We start from the raw sequence: 15,772 nt of genomic DNA on the forward strand, positions 1-15,772 counted from the left end.
AGTTTTATATTATCCAGGACTTGTGACACCTGTGGAATAAAGTTGTTTGTGTTTTCTCAACTCTACAACGGACGTCGAGTGGATTTGTAAAGCTACAGCAGTTGGACACACGTAAGCCGAGGCTACCTGCTAGGTTGTATTTTCTGCGGTAAGAAGTGCTAATTAGCAAATGGCATGCTAACATGCTAAACTACGATGTCGAAAAATCGTCATCATCATTGTGAACATGTCGGCTTGCTAATGCTAGTTCTTAGCGTTGTCTAAGTACAGCCTCACAGAGCTGCTAACAATGCTGCAGACGTAAAGACTCCTTGAACACGAGATGTTATGAAAAGCCATTTTTAATAAACATAGAAAAGAATCATTGCTTAAATGGCAAAACTAGCTGAAACATTAGACCAAAATCTTTCTCTTATCAAAAAGTATAAATGGTTAAAATAAATATTCATTTGATTTGTTTGGATTGACCGCTGATAGAAAATCAGAATAATACACAAGCTTTGTAAGAAGTTACAGACAAGGCAACATTTCACCACAGTGGCATCAGACCAATGGCAGCTATTAGAGTGCTGATTACAAACGTTTGTACTTTCCAGCTTTCTTTCCAGTTTGTTAGGAGACAATGTTCTGTACAAAGTGCATTAGTTTCACTGCATCTTGGAGTAAAATGAGCTCTTGAGTGATGTGCGCTGGAATGTCCACAGCGTTCAGTTTTGATGTTAAAATGAGCCCAAGAATGCAAAAAAATCTGTTAAATGAGAACATCTGATCATTATACAAAAGAAACACGGTTTAAAATAATATATTTTTACATGCTGAAATGACGGCACTTGTATATATCATTGGTTTATATACAGATTAGTTTTAGGTAGAAATGCTGTAGAAGTTAAGAGTCATTAAGGTGAACCTACAGGCAGGTTTCTCAGAATTATTCAGCTCTTCTGAGTGTCTCATGATTGACATGTGGTCATCATCATATGGAAGAAGAGTGAAAGACAGCTGCCAGAATACAATGTCCATCAATGACTCCAGCTGCGTAACAGGTTATATTCCTGAGCTTTGTCTCTAATAAACACAGGACCAGCTGAGCAGCACACATCCCAGCACCAGTAACACCAGCTGTGCCAGTCTGTCTGCCCCACTGACTGCCAACTGAACTTGCTTGCTGTTAAAGCCATAGCGATGTGAGGGATGTGTCTCCCCCCCACTGCAAAGCACCATGGGAGCCTGAAACGACGTAGGCCTCCTCTGTGGTCGGTCTGGACTGGACCCGTCGGTCGGCCTCTCTCCGATGAACAGCAGCGGGTGTTTCCTGTGGTCCAGCTCAGTCTTGAAAAGCTCGAACTCCTTATGTGGCAGCTTGATGCCCAACAGGTTGCACCCAGCTGTGGGGGTCAAGTCCTGCTCCATCCCGACCTCCCAGCCTCCCGCTCGACCACACTTTCCTGGCTTTGACCCATTCAGCAGCTTTGCTGTGGACTCCTCTTCAGCTGTGACTCTCACCTGGGTGACCTTGAAAACAAACTCAGTGGCTCCTGAGATCTTGACAGAGGGGTTCCCCTGAGCGTAGTGGCCCGAGGCCCTCAGGGTGAACGTGGGCTGAGAGCAGATGGGGTCAGAGTAGTGCCGGTAGATTCCCTCCCATGCATGCTGGTCAGGATCAAAGATGAAGTCCCGGGTGAGGAAGAGGATGTTGGGGCGGGTTTCACAACGTTGGCTGACCCAGCGGCCTGTCAGAGACAGATGCGCTGCAGGGCTGCGGTGTAACACCGGGGGGCGCTGCTCTGTAGAGCGGTACACCAGGGCGCACATGGGGCAGGGGTGGATGTGATGCTGCAAAGATAAAGGGGAGAAGTGAGACAATGTGTTTTAATACTGCACAGCTAAAGACAGGCTTTTATCTACGTTTTTAACCTTAGAAACTGATGGAGTGCCCTTGGGCAAGGCACTAAATTAATCTTCTACACGCCTTTTGTGATAGAGAAAATACACAGTTGTGTCTCACCATGGCGTTCTGCAGAGGCTGTTGGTACCCTGTAGGTCTGTACTGAGTTCTCTGGGTCCAGTCAGTGTGAATGTCCCCTAAGAACAGCTCCTGGACCTTTCTTCCATGGCTGTGGTGCTGTGTTTCCACACGTATCACTTCCATCTCCATCATGGAAAAGCCCAGCGCTGCCAGGCATCCCCTCCCTGCCCGGGTGTTGTACAGCTCAAACAGTTTCCCCGGCATCAATCGACCCAGGGTTGAACCCACGCAGGCCGGAGGCAGCCTGGAGGCCAGCCTCTGCTTGGCTGCTGGGCTGTGGACCACGATGCCCACCTTGCTGAGGTGGTGTTCAGCGTCTGTAGCCCCGCGGGTGATCCAGGAGGCCTGACGCAGACGAAGCTTCCCCCTGATTATCAGGGAATAAGCCGGGTCCTCGCAGCCGCTGTCTGTGTAGTAGTGCTGCAGGGCCTGGAAGTGACGGCTGGGATGGAAGGTGTAGGAGCGGGTGAGGAACTCTGGTCCAGGCCGAACTTCACATCTGAACACAGAAAATGAGGATTAGTGATAGTTGTGGCCTGTAGAGATTTGTTTCTTCCATATCCAGAACTGTCTCCAAGTGTCTCAAGTCATTTTGGACCCAAATCTGTCAGAGTAAGTCTCAAGTACTTGTCAAGTCTTCACAGGCAAAAAGCCACAAGAATCTCAGGTCTCTGAATATCGTTCTTTTAAAGCTATAACAGTTTTATTTATATCACTTTATCCAACTCCTTTTCATGGTCCTGGCTAAAGAATTCAACCTGCTTTAACAGATGTTTGGCAGCAACTGGACGAATTTGCAAGCTCATGTTTATTTGCTCGACAGAAGGGTCTGGTCTCCCTCCCAATCAGGCAAATATCTACTGGGTCTGAATCAGGTCAAGCCAATTACAAGGTTTATTTAATATGGGGCGGATTTGATGTAATAACTGACGGAAGACCGTTAAATCATTTTTGTAAACAACCAAGATGGCTGCCACTGATGCGGAACATTCTGAATCTGCTACCCATCAGATGAAGACGTGCAGGAACGGGCCGAGGGCGGGAGTTGAACCTGCGGCCGCTGTGTCGAGGACTATAGCCTCTGTATATGGGGACGCCTGCTCTACCCACTGAGCTCAACCAGCGCCCCAACCCGTCAGGTTTAAATTGACTGGATGGTAGTTCATATTATACTACGTAATCATGTTATGCCATACGCTTGTGGATTATGTTGACGTATGAGCCATGTAAATCAGATGTTGAAACAAGCTACCTACACAGGAGGCATTTTGGTCAGTGCACATTTGAGTTTGAAAATGAACATAGAGATCTAAGACGTCTCCCAATGCCAGACCAATATCAAAACTAACCCAGTTTGAGCTCTGTTTTGGTGTCCACCACCTCGGGAACAAATTACTAAATGCTACACTATGCTCACTATCCAGTCGCTGCCTTTGTTGGTCTGTTGTTTGGTGCTGGGCAGGGAGCGTACAGTGGCTTAACTACAACTTTTTTTTGCTGAAAACAACCAAACGCAGTGAGAGTGAAACCATGAACTGAAAATTGCTATAAAGCTTGACAGAGGTGAAGGAGCTGCCAAGTTATTTTAACAAAAAGTAACTTATTTCACATACAATTTATCATGTGATCAATTGTGGAAAGAAAACATTATATATACTTTAATACTAAAACAACTCTCAGTTTAAAAAATCACCTTGTCGACACCCATGTGCCGTCCAGTCTTGGGGGGATGTCTGCTGTGATTCTCACTCCCTCCTGTAGGTGGCGGTACTGGCAGTCATGCTCCCACTGCCGGCTCTCACTCAGGTTTGAGGAAGAAGTAAAGGAAGTTGTGGGCACCTCCCAGAGTTTGCTCCCAGTTCCAGACACAAAAACAGCTACAGAGGAGGGAAAGTCAGAAAACACAGTGAGTAAATTATCACTCTCATCCAATCAGATCAACGCAGAGGCTCCAGTATGATTCGTTAGGATTTCCAGGCTGATTTTGGCTGGATTGAGGAAACTGGAACACCAATTTGAGTCAGTTCACAGATGATTATCGGCCTCCTCTGTCAGAAAGAGAAGGGAACAGATAATCGCCATAAGGGAATATTCACATCTTCTTCGAGTTACCTCTTAACACAATTCTGTTTGACTGTTTGAGGGCTGTAATTTTGGTAAATCCTCCATGTAATGAGTGGAGAGTGGATGCTATAGAAACCATACATAGCTGTGAATCAGGATGTTGGCAGATAGTTTTGGCTTGTCGCTGCAATCAGCCTGCAGCTGTAACACACGCCTCGTCTTTGAGGTGTGTTTGCTGGTGATATCCTGCACAAGTGTATGCTCTTTGTATTTATGCATTGCTATCATCAAGGTACACCAAACTGTGACTGCAGCAGGCCAGCCAAGCCAAACACATCTGTTGATAATATGATTCAAAAAACACTTATCATGATGGATGTTCTTGCTTGAGTTTTCCAAAACACAGGCAGTTAAGTTAATCTAAATGAAAGCATTTTTCACTCTGTAACGTTTATTGATCTGACACGTGCACACCTGCAATCTGTCAAGGGTCATAACTGCACTGTCTGCTCTATAAGGCTTGCTGCAGCAGAGAGATGTGTGCGTTGTAGACAAAGCAAGGCCGAGCGCGTCGGTCTGGTTTCAGTTGAAAGAAAGGAGGAAAGGTTGTCTGATTACACCCTTATGGTCGCAACTTGAGGAAACCCACTGGGGTCTGTGCATCTGGCAGGTCGTGCTGTTTAGAGTTTGTAATAATCATGGCTTCATTTTCATCCTCCCAAAACAAGAGTCAGGAGTCAAGGGTGATGAGTTCTCACAGACTCTCACAGATCCCCGGTTTTCCTCTCGCTCTCATCCACGACACAATTTTATTCTTAATGATAAAACGAGATAAAAACGACGACCAGGCTTGTTTGTTTTTCTACTGCTTCCAGTCTTTTCTTTAGCTAAGCTAACCATCTGCAGACTGTAGCTTTACTCTTCATGCTGCACGCATTGTTCATAAGAATTGGTTTGACTGGGGCTGCACGGTGGTGCAGTGGTTGGCGCTGCGGCTAGAAGGTATCTGGCTTGATTCCCAGTTCGGTCGTAGGAGGCCTTTCTGTGTGGAGTCTGCATGTTCTCCCCGGGCCTGTGTGGGTTCCCTCCGGGTACTGCAGCTTCCTCCCACAGTCCAAAGACATGCTTGTGAGGTTCATTGGTGACTCTAAAATTGCTTGTAGGTTGTCTGTCTCTGTGTCAGCCCTGTGACTGACTGGCGATCAGTCCAGGGTGTAACTCGGCTCCAGTCCCCCCGCGACCCTGAACAGGATAAGCGGTAAAGATAATGGATGGATGGTTTGACTGGAAAAATTGGAACGCACCCCTGAAGTTGGAAAAACAACTTGGAAAGTCTGACAAAATTATTTGGAAGCTTTGCACATGAAAGGCAGTTGATTGGTTGATGATCAAAAATGTTTAATTTAAGTATTTGTGTACATTTTTTTGGCGCACATGTAATTTGTAATGTGGTATTTGGTTGTAACCTTTAGTTTCTTTCCATAACAAATCTGCTCATGTTGTTCCACATTACGACTGAAGCTCATGAACACACCAAAGTCGGAAAAAAGACTTCAAACTCAGGAAATGGGATCATCCGAGGAGCTCATGAATGCACAGTGTTATTGATCTTCTTATTTAACTCTCTGCCTTAAAAGTGTTTCAAAAAATGTTGAAATGCACTTCTAGTCAGCGAAGCCAACTTGCTTTTTCTTGTCTTTCCTCTGCACTTCTCTTATTCCGTCCTGTTCCTCATCATCCTCAGAGGTCTCGCATTCTTTCTCTCACTTCTCAACTTTCCTCTGGGTCATCTGTGGTCTGACAGCTTTACGGGCTTATCACTCCACTTCTCTCTCGTTTGGCTTTAGGTGCACTTTGGGAGAACATCACCTGTCGAGCCTCCAGTTGAGCAACAGGTCAGTTTGTTTCTCTTGACCAGACGGCGTTCAAGGAAATTCTGACTGGTATGGAAAGTTTTCGATGCAGGTTTCTCTTCTGTAAAAAGCTCCAAGACGGCGGCTGAGTGATCGGTGTTTATTAACCTTGTTAGTGTCACAGAGAGGATATTTTCTGTTCCTCTGACCCTTGGAATGCTTCCCATATGCCGACCACAACCACAGACATGTGTGCAGCTCAGTCATTTCCTTGCATCCCTCCACCTGATAAACACACAAACACATATGTAGCACTTGGATCGTTTGAACCGTACAGTCGCAGACCGCAAAACCAGATTTTAGCTCCAGGCACGGTTCCCGTCCTTCAAGCAGTCTGTCAATTTGTTGATATGATTAATACTTCTCTTTCCTGTCAAAGGCATCGAAACATGTTTGCAATTTTCCCGATGTGGGGATGTGTTTGTTTATTCTCCATGTCACTGCAGCTGGCGAGGGAACCCGGTCAGTCGTTCCCAGCTGCGCTCCCACGGGAGTGCTCCAAGCAGAAAACTAATCAGGATTAATTAATTCCCACTGATCCTTGCAAGTCATCCAATCGGCCTGTTTTATGTTATCAACCCTTTGTATCTGCGTGCAACATGTTGCCTGAGTGCTTCCTCCCACTCGGTGCAATGAATGGACAATGAGGCGAAAGTCAAAGTATGTGTTGTGGAGCCTGTGGGCTGCCATGTTTCGGTTTCTGTAGTGTTTCTTGAGGTCACTTGTCATTCAGCCCCCTCCCCTCTCTTGGATCTCGCTCCAGTTGGGCATATGGTTGCATTTACTAAAACAGAACTCATAAAAGCGGAGCTTAGTAAAACAAAATTGCTCATCGTGGGGTTTTTTTGTTCACGTATTCTTCTACAAAAGAGCCAACCACAAGTGAGGCAATGTTGTAATACATATGATAATATTCAACCCCCAACTCAATTTGGAGGAGATGAGGGACCATTTTAGTTCATTCACTTCCTACACATGCAGTCAAATATGATTAGTTTAACCCTGAAATGGTTCCCACTGATTTATTTTTCCACCATGGGGCCTAAAACTTCCCCCTGATGCAGTCTGCACCTCGGCCTCACAGTTCAGTGGATCCGTCAGAAACTGATTTCATGTATTCTTCAATAAAACTCACTGTGATGAATTTAGCTACAACGTAACTTTTATGATTTTCGATTATTTAAGTTGTCAAAAGTACGCACAACCAAATGCAATGAACACAAGAGGTGGAGAGACTCATGTAGATGCATCTGCTAAAGTCTAAAAGTGTTGTACTATTAAAAAGCAATGACACCAAAAATGTAGTTTCTCCTTGAGAAAATACAAACTGTGTTTTATTAGAATCATCTATTATCAGATTTGAAGCCTCGTTACACAACAGTAATCAAAATAATCACAGACATCTGAGGTTTTTGTTGAACTGACAACTATCTGCTTCATTCAGTACAACAGCAAACATTTACTCAGGTTTTTGAGATTATTTTTGATGAAGAGAGACAGGAAGTGTGGGGAGGAGAGAGTGGGGGATGACGTGCACCAAATGATCGGCAGACCAGGAGTTGAACCTGTGGCTGCTGCTGCGCCGCTGTACATGGGGCGCCTGCTCTACAAACTGAGCTAAACCAGCGCCCCATGACTCTTTAATTAAGTCAAAATCATGTCACTAACATCAGTGTCATCATAGGAATCAAAGGTCAATATGTAGCGAGTGAATAGTTTGCAAAGCCTTAAACTATAAATAACACTTTACAGGCTCTTTTCTTATTAAAGGATATATTCATATTCTCTAGTGTGTCTTAAAACAACAGTCAGGTGCCCATATGAACATTGAAACAGGTTTTGCTCACTGGAATCATCTCTCCTCTTCATCGTTGTTCCTCTTTTATTCAGCATGACTTTCTGTTTTATTCCTTCATTGTTGTGTGTTTTATTGTTGGGCTTTTATGTTTTGTAAAGCACTTTATAACCTTAGTTTTAATAAGTGCTATACAACAACTTTATTATTATTATTATTATTATTATCATTATTATTATTACCCTGCCATTGTAACATGCTTTTGTAACATACTTCCACTTCTAAGACAGTGGGGACAAAATGCATAGTCCTCATTTTGTCCAAAAACGTGTATGCGTGTTTATTAAAAGTGTAAATTAAAGTGTGAATAAAATTCTCTCTTTGGGTTTTTCTCCCTCTGCTGCAGCTCGACAGAAGACGCTCACTGGATTCGATTAATAAAGTTAATCAAGTTTTATATTAGATTAAAATAAACCTTTGAACATGTTTTGGAGCAAAGCGGGGACTATGCGTTCCGTCCCATGTCAGTTAACAGGTACGCATATTAGATCCAGATCTCTTCATGAGCAGAATGACCAAGATGATTTATCACACCAAGAAAATCCTGTTTTAATGTCCATGTGGACACCTGACTGTTGTTTTAAACCATTTAAGGATAATTAGACGCAATCGAACTTGGATGTGCAAATATTTTGACTGCTATAACGACAACAACACTACAAGAGGCTACAGTCAACTGCAATAGCTTATTTTGCTCATTAAGGCCAGGGCTCTTAAGATGTTGAACAATGACAGATTGTGTTCAAGCCTTACCTAAACAGTAGGCTGGAAAAGGGCATCGGGCTGTGGCCTTAAACCTGATTTCATTCTCAAATGCACCTGAACAACATCTTCAGGTGTATAATTACAGACAGGTAAAGGCAACACACAGTCCCTTCATTTGCCCTCCTGCAGTGTCACTCCTCTCCCACAAGGGGTCAGTGCAGCAGCCTGCGTCCTGCGTGTGGTCTGGACTGACAGTCTGTCATCACCACCAACACAGCCGCCGCCACCGGCCTTCACTTCAGGCGACTGATGACCGGCCAAAGTAATCTACCTGTCTTTGAGCGTCCATATTCAACTACCCACACATGCACGAAAACACAGTCCACACATTGATGATTTACAGCACAGAAGGGACACCATTTATAACAGACCTCCAGGCTGCACTCTGTTTGTTTGTTTGCATTTATGATTACGGTTTGGCAGCCGTCGCTCTCCTCCCTCGCGTCTCATCCACAGCGCCAAAGTCAAAATACACTTTTATGTGCGTCTTTATTTGGAGCTGTCCTGTAAAAACAAGAACCACATCCAGGAACGCTTGATTCAGAGCTCGCAGGAGGAGTCGAGCGCCTGACTTTAAAAAGTAATTTTTCATTAAAGAGGGACGCCTTTGTCTGCCTCATAGCTGCTTCTATTGAGGATTTAAAAGGAGGATCATTAAACCTGCCAAAGGGGAGGCAGTGAAATTGAAGGAAATGTTGTTGGTGCTCTAAAGTGATTGCAAACCAAGACCGATCCGTCCATGTTCCAGTCTTTTAAATACTTCCTCATGTGTTTCCTATTTTCTTTACTACATCCTCACCCCATTTCTCTCAGCGTGCTCACCCCCTGTGTCTCATAAAGCCACTTTCTCGTCTCTTTGCCTCAGTGCAGGACAAAGCCCTCCACGCTGTCCCTGAAGCACCCGTATCCTCCTGGCCCGCCTCCCCCTCCGCTGATTGCGGCCCCCCCTCCTCCGATGAAAAAGCCCTGATATTTACGGCTCATTTCATGTGGATGGATCTCAGATTCCTCCCTTTCTTCTCTTTTCGCTCAGGTCTTTTCTCCCTCTGTGTCCATCGGTGGTTGATGAGGTGAGTGAAGATGGTCGGGACATTGCAGGTCTGGAGGTGGGAGGAGCGAGGCTTCTTCGTGACAAGATTAGTGAGGTGCATGTGTGTGAGTGTGTGTTGTTACTGTGTGCGATGATACAGTAGCTTCTGAGATTCTGCTCATTCCACATATTTAGTTGACTGCTGCACATTAATCACAGCTCACAGATGCTTTTTCAGGCACGCTGAGCCGCTGAGCTGTCCTCCAGATTTTGGAAAGGTGTTATAAGACGGTGACTCCCAACTATTTATTGGCTTGTCACCCGTTCCAATAAAGGGCCGTTCAGTTTTAACCCTCAATCGCAAATATCATATAAATGCAGTTTGCATCGAAGGCTGAATTCCCTCTATAAACTTCTCAGATAGTTTCAATCACAACGCTAATTGAAAATGTAATTATTAGAAGCTACTTTTTTTTTTTAGCTTTTGAAGAGAGACAGGAAACGTTTCGAGGAGAGAGAGGGGGATGACATCAAATGTCGAGCCTGTAAACTGTACATGGGGCGCCTGCTATGCCAGCTGAGTTAAACCAGCGCCACATTATAACCAACTTTTACCTTATGAAAACGTACATTTCTCCTCTATTGTCACCTGTCTCCCCAATTCTGCAGCTGCTACAGCAAGCGAACGTGTCTCACATCTTTAGAAATTGATAACAAGGGCCGCATTTGGCGCATGTCGTCCCCAACTCTCTGCTCCCCACACTTCCTGTCTCTCTTCAGTTGTCCTATCAAAATAAAAGGCCAAAACAATAATTTTAAAAAAAAAGAAATCGATAACAAACCCTTCATCTAACTCGCCGTGCATAAGCTTATGACAGTGAGCGATTTTGGGGTCGTCGAGACGAAAGTTAAACATGGCGAGAGAAACTAGAAAGACAGTTGTCTCACGTCCACCAACGACTTTGGTGACCGAAGACAGTGTCAAGTATCAAATCTAAATAACCCAAACCAACCGATGTGAGTATGACGAGAAATGGTTCAGGCAGGGCGCTGGTGGAGCTCAGTTTTTAGAGCAGGTGCTCCATGTATGGAGGCTACAGTCCTCAACGCGCTGATCGCAGGCTCGACTCCCGGCCTGCTGATTATTTGGTGCACGTCATCCCCCACTCTCTACTCCCCACATTTCCTGTCTCTTTACAGCTGTCCTATCGAATTAAAGCAAAAAAATCTTGAAAAATAAAAATAAGAGATGAAAAAACTTGGAAGCTGCACAAACTGATTCACTGGAGAAACAAACTCAAAGACAAAATCTAAGATGCTTCATTTTTACAAGAACAGACGTAGGGTTGGCTTTAAGTGTATTTATAGGTCTACGATCACTGCACGATCGGACATGGCTCTAAGTGATGTTGTACAGTCGGACACAGGTTCTTTATTAATGTCTCTGTAATCATACTATTGAATTTGAAACTGTGACCTCTTGAGCTGCTTGTAACTAAATGCAAAGTTTAGTTCCCTACAAGGTCGGGGACTGAGGGCGGGTACAGAAGCCATGTAAAGTTGTTTTTCAGGCCCCTCTGCTGCTGTACCCCGCTCGCTCTCTCTCTTCCCTCCACCCTTGTCACCAAAGTCAGGCGGAGGTCAGGTTGATTTAGAGGTTTTTCAAAGACCATGAGGTCTGTTGTGTTATTCTAACCCTGAGTCCCTCCTTCCTTTTTTCGGGGGCTTTAACCCCAACATCTCGTAGCGGTCTCCAGGACCCGGAGTCTCCCCCTCTGTCCCCGGGGCAGCGCATGCACGACTACTGTTGTCTTTTCATCACATTGTAAGCTGCTTAATCCGGCGGCCTCGTTTATTTAGACAAGGGATCTACAGGGGTTTGCCCAGCGGACGCTGCTGCCAGCTCGGCTGTGGTTAGAGGACTCTGGCTGCAACAGCTCACACATGGTGCTGCTGCATCTCACACCTTAACCGTGAGCTTAACACGCCCCTCTACTGTGTGATTTTTAAACTTGTGTTGTTTGTGATTCCAGCAGATTGGATGCACTGTGGGTTTCAGCTATGGTCGACACTGGAGATGATCCTGATTGTAATTTCCCCTGACGTGCATTGTGGTGTCTCCTCCTGATGGACAGACAAGGCAGTCGAGATGTTGATTGTGTACAAGCGGAGTTGATGGTCCGTTGATGTTTTTGAGCTGAGATTACATCGGTTCCACCTTAATCCAAAAGCTCGGTTTGGAGGCGTTCGGGGAGAGCCGGTCGGTGGCTGCTTCAGATGCTTGGATCATCCAAGATTTAATTCATATAAATGCGATCAGGGGTTTTACTCTTTTGTGAGATGATGCAGTGATTTGATTTTTGGAACCGTAAAATGTTCCCATCAAGTTCAGTTCAGTTCAGGAAACGTCGGACAAAACAGGAAATTCTTTCGTCCGAAGATCCACCAGGCGCTTTCCAAACGTCACTGTGGCTCCTCCGTTCAGTATGAGGGGTCACTTTTATCTTTCCCACACACTTCATCAAGAGAGGCACAGCTCCAACAAGTGAGTGTTTGTAGCTTTAGAGTCAAATTTAGGCTCGAAGGACGTCATTTTTTGACTCATCTCATCATTAATATTGAGCACACCGGCTCGGGGAGCTTTCTCCCCCTCAGAAATCAGATTCCACCTGTCAGGAATAACATGAAAATGAATTTAACGTCCACTTTAATTTAAATTCATGTCTGCTCTGTTTGTGTTGAAGAGCTGCTCGGCTCCTTGAGGCATCTGTTGAAGGCCAGTGACTCAACCTCGCCTGTCTCCTCTAATACACTTGAGCTGTGAAAAAGAAAACAATTCACAGATACCAGCCTGCCAGTGTGCCGCTGAAGCAGCTTCAGGCGTGGAGGGCGAGGTTTGGGGGGTTGCTGGACGATGATTATAACTGGGCAGATGCCTCCTCCTGTCTGTCTCCGGCCGCCCATCACCCTAACAAACCCTGATGGCCAAAATGCTGCGCTTCCGCGATCCTGGCTGCGGCGGCTGGGCGACCGTCTCAGCGCAGCAGCCTGAGGTAAGGTCAGTAATGGCTGTCTCCTGTTATTCTAACCATTAACATAATGGCAACATTAGTTCCAGGGCCACGCTTCCCTGCTCCTAGGGAACCATTGTTTAAAGGCACCAGCCGGAGCTCCTTTTAAGACTCCTCCACCGGCCTCAGATCCCACTGACGCTTTGAAGACACACAGAGGAGGAGAGGGGGAACACAGACCGGCTATTCATACGTCTATAACCTCAGCAGAGGTTGTGTTTTTATTTTTCAACATGCTGAACTTTGCAAATCATTTACATCGGGACAAATTACTTAATAACTTCCTGAAGTTTTTGTCTGATATAATCCCTTCCTTTCTTTTTGTCTCGGTGTCCCACCATGTGTTCTTTAAGCTAAATCCGCACATGTTCAGCTGATTCCTCACATGAGAGAGCGTTTATCTCCCTTTTTTACATACTGGAAGAGCTTTGGATTACAGGCGGAAATCTGCGACAATCTTTTAAGATCAGATTCTTAATGCAAGACTTAAAGCAAAAAGTAATTCTCCTATTATTTAATAATTAATAGGGCTTGTTTTGCAATGCAAGAGGGACATTTAATGTGTGTTTGTGCATGGCTCTTGTGTGCACCAGTTTTCTTGTGATAAATTCAGTAAAAGTTCCCAAAAAACACACAAAAGGTGCACAAGAGAAATAAAGAAAAGAAGAAGAAATCACTTTTAAAGTAAAATGCAATTTGAACTTGAATTGTTTTGTTGCTTTTTAAGCGTTCTTAAACTTTTTAAACATTTACCATCAGTTTTTAGGCCAAAGAAAATAGGCTTTAAATGAATTGTAACCATGTTAAACCTGCAGAAATTCCCAGCACAGATATCTGGTCAAACTTAATACATTCATAAAACTGTTTACGCAGCTGTAAGACTTAAAACGAGATGCTGTCATCCTGCAGACAGTACTCGGACTCACCTTGCCAAAGCCACAGCAGCCAAACTCCCCTCAACAGGTGACTGAAACGTCCGTTTGACATGTTTCCTGCTTCCGCACACTTCATTCACACTCTCTGCTCGGAAAACAAACTTTGATCCCGGGGAAATCCAAGACACAGAGGAGCTCCTGTCAACGAGAGACGCTCATGTAGGATATCACCATGACACGAGCGCATAAATGAAGAGTCCAGTAATCCCTCAGATGAAACTCTCTGGTCTCCTGTTCAGCTAGCAGGGAACTTGTTTCTCTTCTTCTTCTTCTTCTTCTTCTTCTTCTTCTTCAACTTCTTCTTCTTCTTCTTCTTCTTCTTCTTCTTCTTCTACCTCCACTTCTTGGTGCCCATGGTCTGATAACTCCTCAGATGGAACCACTCGCTTCATGCAACTTCTTCACACTGGAGCTCTCCTTAAGTTTGCAAGAGGGAGAGTCACTACTCCCTCTCTCTCTCTCTCTCTCCCTCTCTTTCTCTCTCTCTCTCTCTCCAACCCCCCTCTCTCGATCACACACTGTTGCCTCACTACTGTGCAGCCCTGTGGATCAGTTCCACTCGGTGCATGTGCAGCGAGTGTGTGCGTGCATGAGAGGAGGAGTATTTTTTGTGTGTGTGCGCTCCTGTCTTGCTCTTATAGTTTTGAGCTGAGAGGAGAGGAGGAGGAGAGAGAGAGGGACGGAGAGAGAAAGTTTCAGTGTGTGTGTGTGTGTGTGTGTGTGTGTGTGTGTGTGTGTGTGTGTGTGGAGGAGGGGGTCGGTGCTCTTCCTAAAGTGAAGGCTCTGGGGAGCTTTTAGAGCAAGGTGCAAAAGGGCGATGGTGGAGGAGAGTTAACACTGCAGCCACAGCGTGACATCACATCTGATGGTACTCTTACTGCTCTTCTGAGTCCAGCCACGCACATAGTTTTGTTTTATATGTCTTAGCTGTAATTTATTCATCACTAAGTCTCCTGCTTCCACCCCAATGAAATGAAGATGAATTGATTTAGTTTGTGTTAGTTTGAGGATCACAAAGCACATGGTTGCTTTATTCTGTAGTGTAAGAGATAACTATTTGAATTGATCACAAGAAAGTTAACAGGCAATCTGTTACCAGTTTGATCTCTCTGCAGTCACTGGACAGACTGTTCAGGGATGAGCCTGCTCGGCACACGAGCTGGATGTTGTCGTGAAGTTGATTCAAGTCTACTAGAAGAGGAGAAATGCGCCGCCCACTGACTCAGAAGATATCTTGGTTTGTGTGTTCTGAACTACCTGGCTGCTTTTTGGCCTTTTATGCCTTTATTAGAGAGGAAAGTTGATAGCACTGAAAAAAGGGGAAGATAGAGTGGGGATGACATGTGGCAGGGGGCTGAGGGTGGAGGATGAGCCAGGGGCTGCCCTATCGAGGACTGTAGCATCTATATATGGGATGCACTATGAAAGACGAAAAATTCTGCGAGAACTATTTTTTGTCTCGATCAGGCCGAGATTTACTCTTTGGTTGGCTTCCTTCTCGTTCTCTTCCCACGTGCTCTCTTCTCCTTCAGCGTTGTCTTTGGTGTCATTGCCTCTAACATGGTGTCCGTACTAAGAATACCCAGCTATGATGCAATAAGTCACGAATCACTGTGACAACCGACCCCGGTCTCCCCTAAAGGTAGTGCTAAAAAGTTGTTGTAAGAAGACGGATGGTCAAAGTCTCATTCGGAGGTTTCTTTAATAGAAGCAATTTGGTTAAAGGTATAATAAGTACAAAAATAAAATATAGACTTTTAGAAATATAATATAATATAAATCATCACTTCTGGGCCTCTAAACATGTGTGTTGGTGAGTGTGTGTGCAGACCCCTGTGAGACCCTTCCCTCTGCAACTATTCTGTTGTCTTGCTTTGCACGGGACGTTTTCAGGAGGGGAGCTGTTGTGGTTCCCTGAGCCAATCACAGCGTACAGGTGAGTGTGGGAGTGGTTAAAATTGGCAACTGGCAGTTAGCATGCTAGCACAATGGTAACCATGATATTGTCGATGTTAGCTCGGTGGGGTGGGCGTGTTCTCACACGTGAGAGTGAGCTGCTGCTGACGAATAGCCCAGCAGGAGGGGTCAGTTTGAATGTGTTGTTGACAAAATG

General features: G+C 45.0%; 1 protein-coding gene across 1 annotated transcript; it reads right to left on the minus strand.

Annotated features, from left to right (window-relative positions):
- Positions 1-380: 380 nt before the first annotated feature.
- Positions 381-14,218, minus strand: apcdd1l (adenomatosis polyposis coli down-regulated 1-like). Its single transcript, XM_069678588.1, has 4 exons — positions 13,651-14,218; positions 3,720-3,903; positions 2,006-2,525; positions 381-1,833 (listed from the first exon to the last, which is right to left on the minus strand). The coding sequence occupies exons 1-4, from the start codon at positions 13,733-13,735 to the stop codon at positions 1,066-1,068; spliced, it is 1,557 nt and encodes a 518-aa protein (XP_069534689.1). The 5' UTR covers positions 13,736-14,218; the 3' UTR covers positions 381-1,065.
- Between the last annotated feature and the right edge of the window lie 1,554 nt (positions 14,219-15,772).

This window comes from Semicossyphus pulcher, unplaced genomic scaffold, assembly GCF_022749685.1.
Source record: "Semicossyphus pulcher isolate SPU_LCO1_2020_fin unplaced genomic scaffold, fSemPul1.0.p SCAF_3, whole genome shotgun sequence".
NCBI classification, from domain to species: domain Eukaryota; kingdom Metazoa; phylum Chordata; class Actinopteri; order Labriformes; family Labridae; genus Semicossyphus; species Semicossyphus pulcher.

Excerpts from the sequence above, each read along its gene's own strand:
- apcdd1l (XM_069678588.1), bottom strand. The coding sequence starts at position 13,735 with ATGAAGTGTGCGGAAGCAGGAAACATGTCAAACGGACGTTTCAGTCAC. Across the intron at positions 3,904-13,650 it reads GCTGCTGTGGCTTTGGCAAG|CTGTTTTTGTGTCTGGAACT; the intron begins GTGAGTCCGAGT and ends CCTCCTCTGTAG. Across the intron at positions 1,834-2,005 it reads AGCCTCTGCAGAACGCCATG|CATCACATCCACCCCTGCCC; the intron begins GTGAGACACAAC and ends TTATCTTTGCAG.